The sequence below is a fragment of the Bubalus bubalis genome, chromosome 10 (genome assembly GCF_019923935.1).
Source record: "Bubalus bubalis isolate 160015118507 breed Murrah chromosome 10, NDDB_SH_1, whole genome shotgun sequence".
NCBI classification, from domain to species: Eukaryota; Metazoa; Chordata; class Mammalia; order Artiodactyla; family Bovidae; genus Bubalus; species Bubalus bubalis.
The window spans coordinates 9,126,490-9,138,856 of NC_059166.1; the positions used below are offsets into that span (position 1 = coordinate 9,126,490).

At 52.3% G+C, this 12,367-nt stretch overlaps 1 protein-coding gene across 2 annotated transcripts in view; it reads right to left on the reverse strand.

Moving 5' to 3' along the window:
• TMEM181 (transmembrane protein 181) overlaps positions 1-11,645 on the reverse strand; it is a 63,484-nt gene extending 51,839 nt beyond the window's left edge. Inside the window, exon 1 of one of the 2 annotated variants that reach the window (XM_025294332.3) lies at positions 11,499-11,645. In XM_025294332.3, the coding sequence (XP_025150117.1) occupies positions 11,499-11,629 (131 nt within the window). In that variant the 5' untranslated portion in view covers positions 11,630-11,645. Of the gene's footprint in view, positions 1-4,244; positions 4,333-11,498 lie in introns of those variants that run through there. The other variant, XM_044924037.2, reaches the window with a different exon arrangement.
• Between the last annotated feature and the right edge of the window lie 722 nt (positions 11,646-12,367).

Here is a 12,367-nt window from a genome sequence, read left to right on the forward strand (position 1 = left end):
GGCTGGAAAGCTGGGGGCTGGCCAGGCAGTGTTCCTTCCTCCCTGTGGCTTCTCCATGTGGCTGGCTTGGGCCCCTCACGGTCTCAGGGAAGCCAGACTTCACACATGGTGGCTGGTTTCTCCTGGGACAGATGCTCTAAGACACCTAAGCTGAAGCTGCAGGGCTGCAGTGACCTACTCTCAGGCGTCATTCAGCATCTCTACCACCATGTTCTATTGGTGAAAAGAGAGCCAGAGCCTGCCTGGGTCCCAGGGCAAAGGACAACAAAAGAGCATGAATCCTGGGAAGAGAGGCTCTTTGGGGTACCATCTTTGGAGTTTAGCTACTGTAGTCTTAAAGTCCACAAACAAACATGTTTGCTTCAACTCTTTTCTTCATCTTGAAAGGTAAGGTAACTGTGCACAGAACCTTCAGACTCACTTTTAAGTTTCCTACCATGCTAAAGAGTTTACATGTATTATCTCATTCTCTCCTCTAAGAGACCATTAAAACAAATGCACTCTCTTGCCTCAGTACCTGTTGGTATTTGCAAAAATGAAGACTAGTGACTCTGCTGGGGCCCAGTCCTGATCCCACACATGCAGCTCAGCACAGCCCTGACTCGGGGCCCGCAGGCGCCCCTGCTTACGAGGGTTAGTGTCACCACGGCCTGCACCTTCTCTGCTTTTGGTAGTTGGACGGTTTTTCAGCATCAGTCCCAATCTGTTAGACTGATGGCTCAGCGGTAAAGAATCTGCCTACCAATGGAGGAAGATGCAAGAGATGCAAGCTGGGAAGATCCCTAAAGAAGGAAATAGCAACCCACTCCAGGATTCTTGCCTGGAGAATTCCATGGAGAGAGGAGCCCGGTGGGCTACAGTCCCTGGTGTCGCAAAGAGCCGGACATGACCGAGAGCCTGCGCTGAGCGTGCGCACCTTTCACTCTCAGCGCTTGACCCCTGCATCCCCACCATCTCCTGCGACTTTTCTTGGTCCTCTGCGTCCCAGGCCTGACACCAGCCTGGGAGAGACACAACCCGACACAGGCACTGAACAAGTGACACAACTGGATTTGTCACACGACTGGTGCTGCACTAGCGTGTTTTCTAAGGGTTTAAAGGAAGGGGGACACCTTCCCATGGAAGGAAAGCAAAGGGGGTTGCAGGGCAGCAAGTGCAGCCCCTGGAGGTGGGAGCCCCTTCAGCTGGAAGACTGGTCCTGGTTTTCCTGAGACTTTCCCAGGTTTAGTACACACATGCATGCACGTGTGCATGTACACGTGTGTGCACAGACGTGCATGCACGTGTGCTCTTCACACGTGTGCACATGCATACACACATGCACATGCACACACATGTACACATACCCCTTTCCCAACTTGAACCTGATAAGCCTCAGGCAGTTCAGGTCACAGAGAAGACTGCAGACATGTCTTCTGGGGAGACCATCCCTGGGGTACCCCTTTCAGACCCACAGCTGTCTTGGTTTTAGAGCCAGGGGGGCTCTGAGATGGTTCCACAAGATGTGCAGACCGGATTCCAAGACGGCACCAATGGCTCCAAGTCAGGACTCAGTCCTCCTGACTCTTGCTCATCAAACATTCTGCTGCTGGGTTAGAAAGTACGTGCAGGGAGGAACCTAAGTCCACAAGAGATGCTGGAGTTCTAACCACTGGTGCCTGGGACTGTGGCCTTATTTGAAAATAGGGTCTTTGCAGATGATCAAGTTAAGGTGAGGTCAGAGGGGCCCTGGCCCAATAGAACTAGTGTCTTCTTAATAGAGGGAAATTTGGATGATAGACAGATGATCTGAAGACAGACAGCCATCTATGAGCCCAGGGACCTGTGGGGCCCCCAGAGTCTAGGAGAAAGGCCTGGAATAGGTTCTCCCTCATAGCCCTCAGAAGAAATAAACCTGCTGCCATCCTGTTCTCAGAATCCTGGCCTCCAGAACTGTGAGACCATAAATGTCTGTTGCTTATGCCCCCAGTTCGTGGTACTTTGTCACAGTGGCCCTGGAAACGAATCCAGAGACCCAGGGTTCCTGTTTCAGGGACAAGGCACACTTCAAGCCTTGGACGTCCTGCCCCAGATCGGAGGCCTGTTCCCCTCTTGCAGACGATGCTCTTTCTGCTGCACAAGCTGAGTCATCACTGCAGCTGAAAGACGGGCCCCCGGAGAATAACTGGGTTGCTTAACACCTGCTCTGCTCTCTAGGAAGCAAACATCTTCCTCTTCTAAGTTCAGGGCAAGATGTAGCATTAAAGAAAAAAAAAAAAAAACAAAAAAAAACAACTCTGCTGCGTGGGTCATAGCTCTGCTCACATTAAGATGCACATAAAAATGAAGCTGGGGTGAACCGCTAGGAAGAGCCCTGATAAGCACATAGCACCTCGTTATTGAATCCTGATGCAAGACAAAAGCGAGCAGCCAGTTCAAGGCATTCTGGACTTCCCTCAAGCACAGAGTCAGGCACCTGAAGCACCAAATGAGGAATGAGCACCCCGCATTCACTGACGCAGCCCAGCGGGGGGCGCGAGACTCTGGGCCGCTGTGGCTCTCTGCTCTCTGTTGGGAAAAGCCTGGCCAAGAGGAAAGCAAAGCTACAAGAAAAGAGAAAAAGTGAGCCCTGTGACATTTCTGAGTTCTTAAATTTAGCTGGGCTAAGTTACATCTGTCACTGGACTTTTTAGTTAAATGATCCAATAATTTCCCTTCTTGCACTATGCAATATAACTTGAAATCATATCACTTGGGGGTACAGAAAGAATCTAAATCCTAAACACAGACAGGGAGAGGCCAGAAAACAATAACCTGTATGGTACAGACATCAGGAAACGACATCAGGAAACGACATCACCTGAAAGACAGCATCATCTGAAGGATGTTTATAAATTGGAAAAAGAAAACAAATACTGAGAGACACTGCCAAAGCTGCCTGAAAATGTCCCCAAGGGCTGCTGAGTAATCCAAGATGTAGGCCCATTCTGGGACCCTGAGAGCAAGACCAGGACCTTCTAATGAAAGTTACAGGGAGCTGAAATTTGTCTAGAGACAGGAATATCCTCATTTTTAGAGTGACTTTTAAGTTGACACAGGCAGAGAGATGACCATATTCATGGACACTGAAGGGGGAAAAAGTTCTGCCAATGCAATTAAAGTCCCATTGGAGAAGACTCTTGAGAGTCCCTTAGACTGCAAGGAGATCCAACCAGTCCATTCTAAAGGAGATCAGTCCTGGGTGTTCTTTGGAAGGACTGATGCTAAAGCTGAAACTCCAGTACTTTGGCCACCTCATGAGAAGAGTTGACTCATTGGAAAAGACTCTGATGCTGGGAGGGGTTGGGGGCAGGAGGAGAAGGGGACGACAGGGGATGAGATGGCTGGATGGCATCACCGACTCGATGGACGTGAGTTTGAGTGAACTCCAGGAGTTGGTGATGGACAGGGAGGCCTGGCGTGCTGCGATTCATGGGGTTGCAAAGAGTCGGACACGACTGAGTGACTGAACTGAACTGAACCTTGAGTATTCTCAGATCCCATGATTCCCCCTCAAAGAATAAAGAGAATATGAGCCTTCATTTAAAATAAACTCCAGATCCCTGTTCAGTGTTATTCATAACTCAATGTGTGATCCTTTCCCTATTAAGAAACCCCTCTAAAGCCCTTCTTTAGACCCCCTGGAAGTCAACGTGCCATTCCTGGAACAGCCTGTGGCAGCCAGAGATAGAGAAACCAAAGTCTTAACTGCAGAAACGTGAACACTGAAACCTGGAAGGCACGCATCAGACCCCCACGGTGATGGTTCACAGGCAGAGGCGGGGAAGGCAACAACCAACAGGCACCTCCATTCCTATCCAGGACCTCATTCCAGGGAAGCAGGACACTCACGTCCTCCTGGAGTCAGGCAAGGCTGACAGAGGCTGCCCTTGCTACCAGTCTCCCTCCTGACTGGCTGGTTGGCAGGGAGAGCAGGTATGACATGGTCTTCCTCTCATAGTGACCAGTCCAATAGCAAGGTTAAAACCTGTGGCTCGGGACTTGAATTTATATCTTGACTCCCACCTGAGTGTTCTATTTTCTGTACCTTATAGCAGAAAACACCCTCAAATGTCCCTGTTTCTGAGCTGGGATCAAGACACTGTCCCCGGGCCAAGATAAGGACCAGGAACCTCAGAAGTCAGGTCGTGCAGCTCCTTGGGGACCGGGGGTCCCCAAGTAACAAAGGTCTGACCCCACATCCAGCCTCTGGGACCCACACTCACCATCTCCTTCGGACCTGGAAAGCTGCTTGACGGGCAACGAGAGCTGCTAATGCCTGGCTCATAGGATCCAGCATTACTCAATTCACACACCGGTACTGCATGGAGGAAAGAGGATCACCCACCTGAGAGTGGTCTGAAGCAATAAATGGTAATTTCCAGAGATGCTTAGCGCCGTTAATCACAGTGCCATGGCCTTGAGGAAAAGTCGGGTCCATTCTAAGCTCAGACAGTAAACAGCAAGAGACTTTGCCTAAGATGCGTTGAGACCATGTAGAGGACAAGGTGTCAGAGGAGAACGTGAAAGAAAGTGAAAGTCGCTCAGTCATGTCCGACTTTTTGTGACCCCACGGACTATACAGTCCATGGAATTCTCCAGGCCAGAATACTGGAGTGGGGAGCCTTTCCCTTCTCCAGGGGATCTTCCCAACCCAGGGATTGAACCCAGGTCTCCCGCATTGCAGGCAGATTCTTTACCAGCTGAGCCACAAGGGAAGCCCAGAGAATGTGAGGGAAGGGCATCTTTGGGGCCCCTGGAAGGACCAAGGAGCTGTGAGAGAGAGTCCCAGCCCCAGGGGCAAATCCTTCAGGATCACACTGGGTGAGGGCCTGAAAGGGGCCACTGGATTGATGCTTCGAGGTCCCCGGTGACCTGGGCTAGGGCTGCTCCAGGACAGATGTGGCGAGTTCCCGGGTTTCGGGGCTGATGGAGGAAGAGGCAGGACCACGAGGTGGCAGTGTTGCACAACAAGCTTTGCTGGGTGACACTTGGACAGGCTGCACGAGGGGAGGTCCCTCTTAGCAGGAGGATTCCCCCCAGCCCTCATCCCCCCAACCCCCAGCCCCAGACCACTACGCAGCACAGCATGGGGAGGGCAAGGAACTCCCAAAGGAGGGGGGAGGAGGGAGGGGGCCCGTGTGTCCCGTGGTGTTGCTCACAGACCCCAAGGGGGTGGCTCCCAAAGGGGAACATGATTCATGGTCTTTATAGCCATGGGGTCTGTCACAGCGATGCTGCCTCAGTGACTAGCAGATGCTGGGTGCCGTTTCATAGGTGTGCAAAGCAAGGACTCTGAAAGGCTCAAAGTATGCTTATTCGTGTGTGTGTGCTGAGTTGCATCAGTCCTGTCTGACGGTGACCCCAGGCTCCTCTGTCCATGGGATTCTCCAGGCATGGAGCGGGTTGCCATGCCCTCCTCCAGGGTATCTTCCCGACCCACGGATTGAACCCACATCTCTTATGTCTCCTGCATTGGCAGGCGGGTGCTTTACCCCCTGTGCCACCTGGGAAGGCCGTGCTTCTTTGGGCTCTATTTAAATTGTGAGCATTTGAGTTGGGTGCCAGTGGGAGGGAGTCAGGGGCCTTCTGTGAAATAAGTGAAGAAACAAACAACATGGGAGCCAACTTGCCGGGACCACATTTAACCCGTTTATAGAACAACAGGACGGGTGGGGCGGGGGGGAGGAAGCCAGACCAGCATAGGCTGGAGAGGACGGCGTGGTGACTCCCAAAGAAGCCAGGCAGAGGGAGGGAGTCAGAGTGGGGGAGGGCAGACCTTAGAACAGGGGGGTGACTGACAAGGTGGATCCCAGAGCAGGGAGGGGAGAGCCGTTAGGGAGGGATGCTCCCTGGGGGTGTCACACCAAGACAGTGGTTGGGAGGGGGCGCCCGGGGGCGCTGACTTGCTCTGGCATCGCTTGTGGCGGCTCACATGTCCATCTGCTCAGGCCCGTGGCCACGGCCCATCTGACACCTGTATCTTGTCCCAAAGAGACAACAACAGTGCCAGCCCCCCCACGGAGCCAGATTTGTACCCAATTCTAAGCTCTCAAACGTGTAAGCCTCATGAAATGACCTTTCTACCTTTGAAATGATGGCGCTGGAGAAGCTGGTTCTAACAACGCACATCTCATTAGCGACGCTTATCATGTCCTCCCATCAAAAACGAAACAAAAGACAGAGACATCAGTGCTCAACAGTCAGGAGTTGCCTCTGGTAAGCTGAAAACAAGGAGCAAGTCAGCCGTTGAAATATGAATATTCACATCAGGACCCAAGGGACAGCATAAAGATAGGCAGGTTTGCCTTAAGTGGGAAAAAAAAAATCGTTCTCAGACCTTTAAACCTGACTGCAACCTGACCAGGTGTTTCAATCCAAAAAAGATGAGTCAGCCTGGGAGCAGGGTGAAGGCAGAATCAGCAGAGGTGACAGCGGACCATGGCTCTGAGCCCTAAGTAGGGGAGGGGGAGCCTGGGCTAACACCCTGAGACTTCTGTCCAGCTGGCAAGTCTGTCCCACCAAGGAGGTGCATGCTCCAGGCTCGCTCAGCTTGATGCTCATCAACCTTGCCCTCACACACATGGCTTCTCTATCGTGGCTGAGGGTCAGCCCAGGATGATTAAATCAGAATCCCTGAGGGTGGGGCCTGGGCCTCGGCATGTTCAAAAGATCCCCCAGGTGATTCCAGCTCTGAGCAGGCCTGATCTGATTAGGTCCCCCAGCACTGACTCCATGCCCACCACTGCCTGTGTTCTCAAGGGTCCGCACTGGTCAATTAAATAATGGCGTTCTGATTCTGCACAGTGGACCAGAGCTTGGTCAGTGTGAAGCCTTCACTCAGCGTGGTTCTTCTCAATGTGCTGGTGAAAATAAGCCAGCAGGACTGAGGGCCGGCCCCAGAGCCCTAAAGAATCCACCGAGGGATGAAATAAATGTTGCTTCCAGAAGCCTCCTGGGTGAGGATGCCCCAGAGCATCACTTCACTGGCCAAGAAAACTCAAGCCCAACTTGATGGCCCCTGTATTTTACACAGGTAAAGTAATAACCTGAGAAACAAGGATGGACCAGCCAAATGGCCACAACAGATTCCCTGAGAGTCGAGCTCTAAAGGGTCCCGTCTACTGTCCTTCTATATACTTCTGTATACTTGTCTATATACTTCCCTGGTGGCTCAGATGGTAAAAGCGTCTGCCTGCAATGTGGGAGACCTGGGTTCAATCCCTGGGTTGAGAAGATCCCCTGGAGAAGGAAATGGCAACCCACTCCAGTACTCTTACCTGGAAAATCCCATGGGGACGGAGGAGCCTGGTAGGCTACAGTTCATGGGGTCGCAAAAAGTCGGACACGACTGAGCGGCTTCACTTTCACTTTCTATTGTCCTTCATGTGTCTTTACCCTTTACCCTTCATGCCGTGGACATAGCTGACTGCCTACCCGACATCCATTCTCCACATCTTCCTCTAACAGAAGGGAGGAGTCCCTTAAAGAGCTAAGTCTTGGGGAACGGGCTCCCCTTCAGCTTCTGGGGCACTCACACTTGCTAAAGTCTGATGCCATCCCCTTGCCAGCCTGTGTTCAAGAAAGGACAAGGGGCCCCGATCTAGTCAGTGAGACACAGGAGCTGGTGTTCTTTAAAGCTTTCTAATGAAGCATAACATACACAGAAAGTACATGTCATGTGCGCATGCTAAGTCACTTCAATCATATCTGACTCTTTGTGACCCCATAGACTGTAGCCCGCCAGGCTCTTCTCTCCATGGGATTCTCCAGGCAAGAATGCTGGAGTGGGTTGTCATTTTCTACTCCAGGGGATCTTCTTGACCTAGGGATCAAACCCGCATCTCTTGCATCTCCTGCATTGGCAGGCAGATTTTTTTACCACTAGCATAACCTGGGATGCCCATTCTAGTATGGAACAAGCCAAATTTATCTGTTCTACTGTTGTGAGTATCTGGCTGCCTTCCAGGTCAGGAGTATTACAAATTGTGCCGCTATGAACATTTTAGAGTGTGTCCATTGACAGACATGTATAGGCATGTCTGTAGGGCACATACCTAAGAGGAGATGCTGGGCCAAAAGGTACGTGCATGTTCAATGTTAGTATACACCTCAAACTATTTCCCACGGTGATTGTAGCAGTTTAGCACCCATCTGTAGTGCAGGAAAATTCCATGTCCTTGTTAACACATGTCTGTTTTCATTGGTACCGTTTGGTGGGGGTATAGGAGAGAGTCTATGACTTTTGCTGTGGGCTTCAGTTATTCCTCCTCTTTTAGAGAGCTATAGAAAGCTAGCCAGTTCTCCCCATGAATATGAATGAGAAGCAATAGCCCAAAGGATTATTAGTGGCCAAGTACAGTCAATTGCTCAGAGAAGGCAATGGCACCCCACTCCAGTACTCTTGCCTGGAAAATCCCATGGACGGAGGAGCCTGGTAGGCTGCAGTCCATGAGGTCGCTAAGAGTTGGACACGACTGAACGACTTCACTTTCACTTTTCACGTTCATGCATTGGAGAAGGAAATGGCAACCCACTCCAGTGTTCTTGCCTGGAGAATCCCAGGGATAGAGGAGCCCGGTAGGAGGCCATCTATGGGGCTGCACAGAGTCGGACACGACTGAAGCGACTTAGCAGCAGCAGCACAGTCAATTGCTACCACATAAACAAAGAAAGGACTTGGTAGACATCACTAAGCGGGTATCAACGGTCGGCCCTTCACCTGATTGTTCAGGCTGGTGGCTTTGGTTTTTCTGGTGTCTGTACTGGAAACTATCTTTAGTGTTAGCTTCACAAAGCACTTGAGCCTCACAACATCCCTGCTTCATTTTTCTGATGTGAAAACCAATCACCAGTGAAACTCAAACATGTCCCAAAGGCCAAGGGAATTAGCGAAGCATTAGGATTTCAGACGCCCAGCTTCCTGTTTTTTTCACCCACGTTATGCGGCGCCCCCTTTCCTAGGACAGCTGTCACCTCTCATTTTGTGAAAATGACTGTGAGTCCTTTGATGACGCGGCTGCTCTTTTACAGTGATACCAAATTACGTAGCTAAGATGCAAACAGCCATGCCACCTGACTGAGGAGCCAACCATCTTCTGAAAACAGCATTAGCAAGCTCTCTCCTTTCTACACTCTGTTATGGGGAGACTGTCATCTACATGAGGCGAATCCTTGGTCCTCCAGGGAAAAATAGACTGGTGATTTTTAGTCATAAATCTCTAATGAGGAAACGAAGATGGTGAGAAGAACAGGAGCAAAAATTATAGTAGCAAGTTCATCTTCCAGCTAGACAAACACAGGAGCTGTTACTACCAGCTTTCCAACTTAGAAACCCAAGAGTATTTCACCTAGCTTTGTAAAGGTGCAACTCATAGATACGAGAATTCAATGGAGCAGGCAAAGTCAGTTCAATGACCTAAACATCCCCTCACTACAAAACAGCCTTTGTGATTCAGCCTAACCGACACACAAGATCATAAAGGTTCTGCAGTAAACTTCTTCTCAGGCCAGGGCGAGGGGGCAGAATTCAGTGTCTCCTTCCATCTAGAGTGAATTCATGGTCTTCAAGAGCCAACTCAATCAATGAAGTTACTCTTGGAGCAAAGATTTAAATGCTTGTAAAGGACAGGCAACCAAACTGCTCACGTCACTTAAATCCTCCAATCGCATCACACTGGAATTCTAAAGAATCCCATATTTTGTAGTCTTGCCTTCAGTGTGCTATGACTGGGCCCTGAGTATCTCTCTGACCATTTTGCTCCAAATGTGTTGGTCTGTTCCTTGAACATATCATGTTATTATGGCTTCAGGGGCTTTGCACGTCCTCTGCCTCTTCTGGAACCTTCCTCCCCAGATTATTGTCTAGTGGGTAGAACTCATTCTTCCCTTCTCAAACATCATCTTCTCAAAAGGCCTTCCTTGCCCACCTTCTCTGAGCAGCACCCCATCACTCTATCGTGCCACCTGGTTTATTATCTTCCTAGCACTCACTGAAGCCTGCAATCACTTGTCAATTACCTATAAGCCCCATGACATCAGGGACCCATACGGTCAGATCTCCTAGATTGTGAGGTTCATCTAAAAGCTACCCCATATGATCCTGAGATTACATTTTTTTAAAATGGGCTTTTCTACTCAGTCATTTTATGACAAATATATTAGTCAGCAGTATAGTGCCAATTAGTCCTGGGGGAAACCATTAGGCTTTTGAAAAAAATCTGATGATAAATGTGATACATGTTCTCCAGAGACCCTGTGAATACATACATATGAACTTAAGCCAGAGTGGACTGTACAAAAATGAGTACCACCGCTTCAGAGATAGCCGTGGACTGTACAAAAATGAGTACCACTGCTTCAGAGATAGCCGTGGACTGTACAAAAATGAGTACCACCGCTTCAGAGATAGCCGTGGACTGTACAAAAATGAGTACCACCGCTTCAGAGATAGCCGTGGACTGTACAAAAATGAGTACCACCGCTTCAGAGATAGCCGTGGACTGTACAAAAATGAGTACCACCGCTTCAGAGATAGCCGTGCAACACGCCTGCCATCCTCAGGCACAGAGTCCGTGAACTGTCACTAGACGGCTCACAACAAGATTTCTGGTTCAAGCTTCCCGTTTTACAGATGAGAAAGCTTGAAGTGCAGAGTTAGCAATTACGTTTCTCAGGGTCAGGGAGATAGGTTAATAACAAAATCAATCTAGGCTCCCGTCTCCAGACTCCTGAAGGGTCCTTTCATTTCGAAGGCAACACACCAGGTAAGTGCAGCCACCAGAAGTGGATAAAGGCAAAGCGCAGGGAGGAAGCTGCGGGTGCTCACAACTCTCAGGCCGGCTAGAGGAGAGGGAGACGGAGAGGAACAAAGACAGCCCAAACCCACTGCTGCCTGGGGTGCTGAGCACCGCTTCCCCCTGCATCTTCCCCTTGGTGCCGCCCAGCCCTGAGGCCCTCGGCCCCCAACCCTCCGCAGCAGCCTGGCCTCGGGGATTTCCACCAAAGCCGCTGGGGCCTGAGTTCCTCGGAGGAGAGGCCAAGGCCCTCCCTGCAGCCCTCGAGGGCGAGAGATGTCATCGCAGACCAGGTCTGGGCAAGGCCTGAGCGAAGGCCGCGGAGGGTGGAGGGGTGGGGGTGGGGATGGGGGGACAGGAAGGGCAGGAAGAGGGAGGAACTCAGCGGGGACCGAAGCCCCCTGGGTCCCTTTCTCAGGACTTGAGGGTCTCGGCTCAAGAACGGAAAAAAAAGCTGTCCACTTCAGCTCCCTGGAGCTGCCCTTGACCCCCAGCACGCGAACGCCGCAGCCCACCCCGCCGGCCCGCTGCCCCCTGCCGGCGCGGGGTGGAGGGGGCGGAGAGGGCGGGTCCCCGCCGGGCCCCGGAGCTCAGCTCGGCCCCGGGACAGGGGTCAGCGGGGGCGGGGCTGCCCCACGCCCGGCTCCGCCGCCTCCGCCCGCCGCGCGGCCCGCGCGCCCCTACCGGTAGTAGCGGTCATCTCGGAAAGGCGTGAGGTCCTCCTTGAGCTCCCGGTACGCCTCCTGGAGCCGCTTGCACAGGTGCTTGAGCTCGCTGCAGAGCGGGGGCTCGAAGGCAGGGTACTCGGCGTCCATGCCCGCGCCGCCCGCCCGCGCCCGGAGCCGCCGCCGTCCGCGCGAGCCCCGGCGTCCCCTCCTCCCCGCCGCTCCGCCCTTTGTATTGCTTCCTTCGCCCCCTCGCTGTTCCCAGCTCCGGGGACCTGGGGCGGGGGTGGCCAGCTGGGCGGGACCGAGGAGCAGGAGAAGCAGGTGGCGGGGGAGGTGGGGAGGGGGCGCGCAGCACGGTGGGGCTCGGCGCGCTCAGGGAGCCAGCGCTACGGCGCGGGGAGCCGGCCCCAGGGAGGATGGGGATGGGGGTACCCGCCCCGCCGCCCCGCCCCGCCGAGGGGGGCCTAAGGAGCGGAGGGTGCCGCGCCTATCGGCCGCCGCCCAGGGAGAAGGAGAGGGAGCGGACGGGGGTGGGGGTGGGGGAGGCCAACACAAGGTCATCTGCCGCCCAGGACGAAAATAGAAAGGGCTACCCTTGCTACTGCTCGGGTGGGGAAAGGGAATACGGTGGAGGTGAAAACTGAAAGGAAACTGAGACCTGGGGACGCGACCCAGAGCCCCGTTGCTGGAAGGTCAAAGGCTGGAGCGGGTATCAGTTCAGCACCACGGACAGCTCCCGGAAAGCCTTTTTTCCGCCCCCGCGCCCCCCCCCCCCCTCCTTCCTGGGTTCCATTTCACCTGATGTAAAAACATATTATTTTTTTTTTTTTTTGTAAAAACATTTTGAATGAAACCCATCACGGTTATGTCATAATAAATATTTTT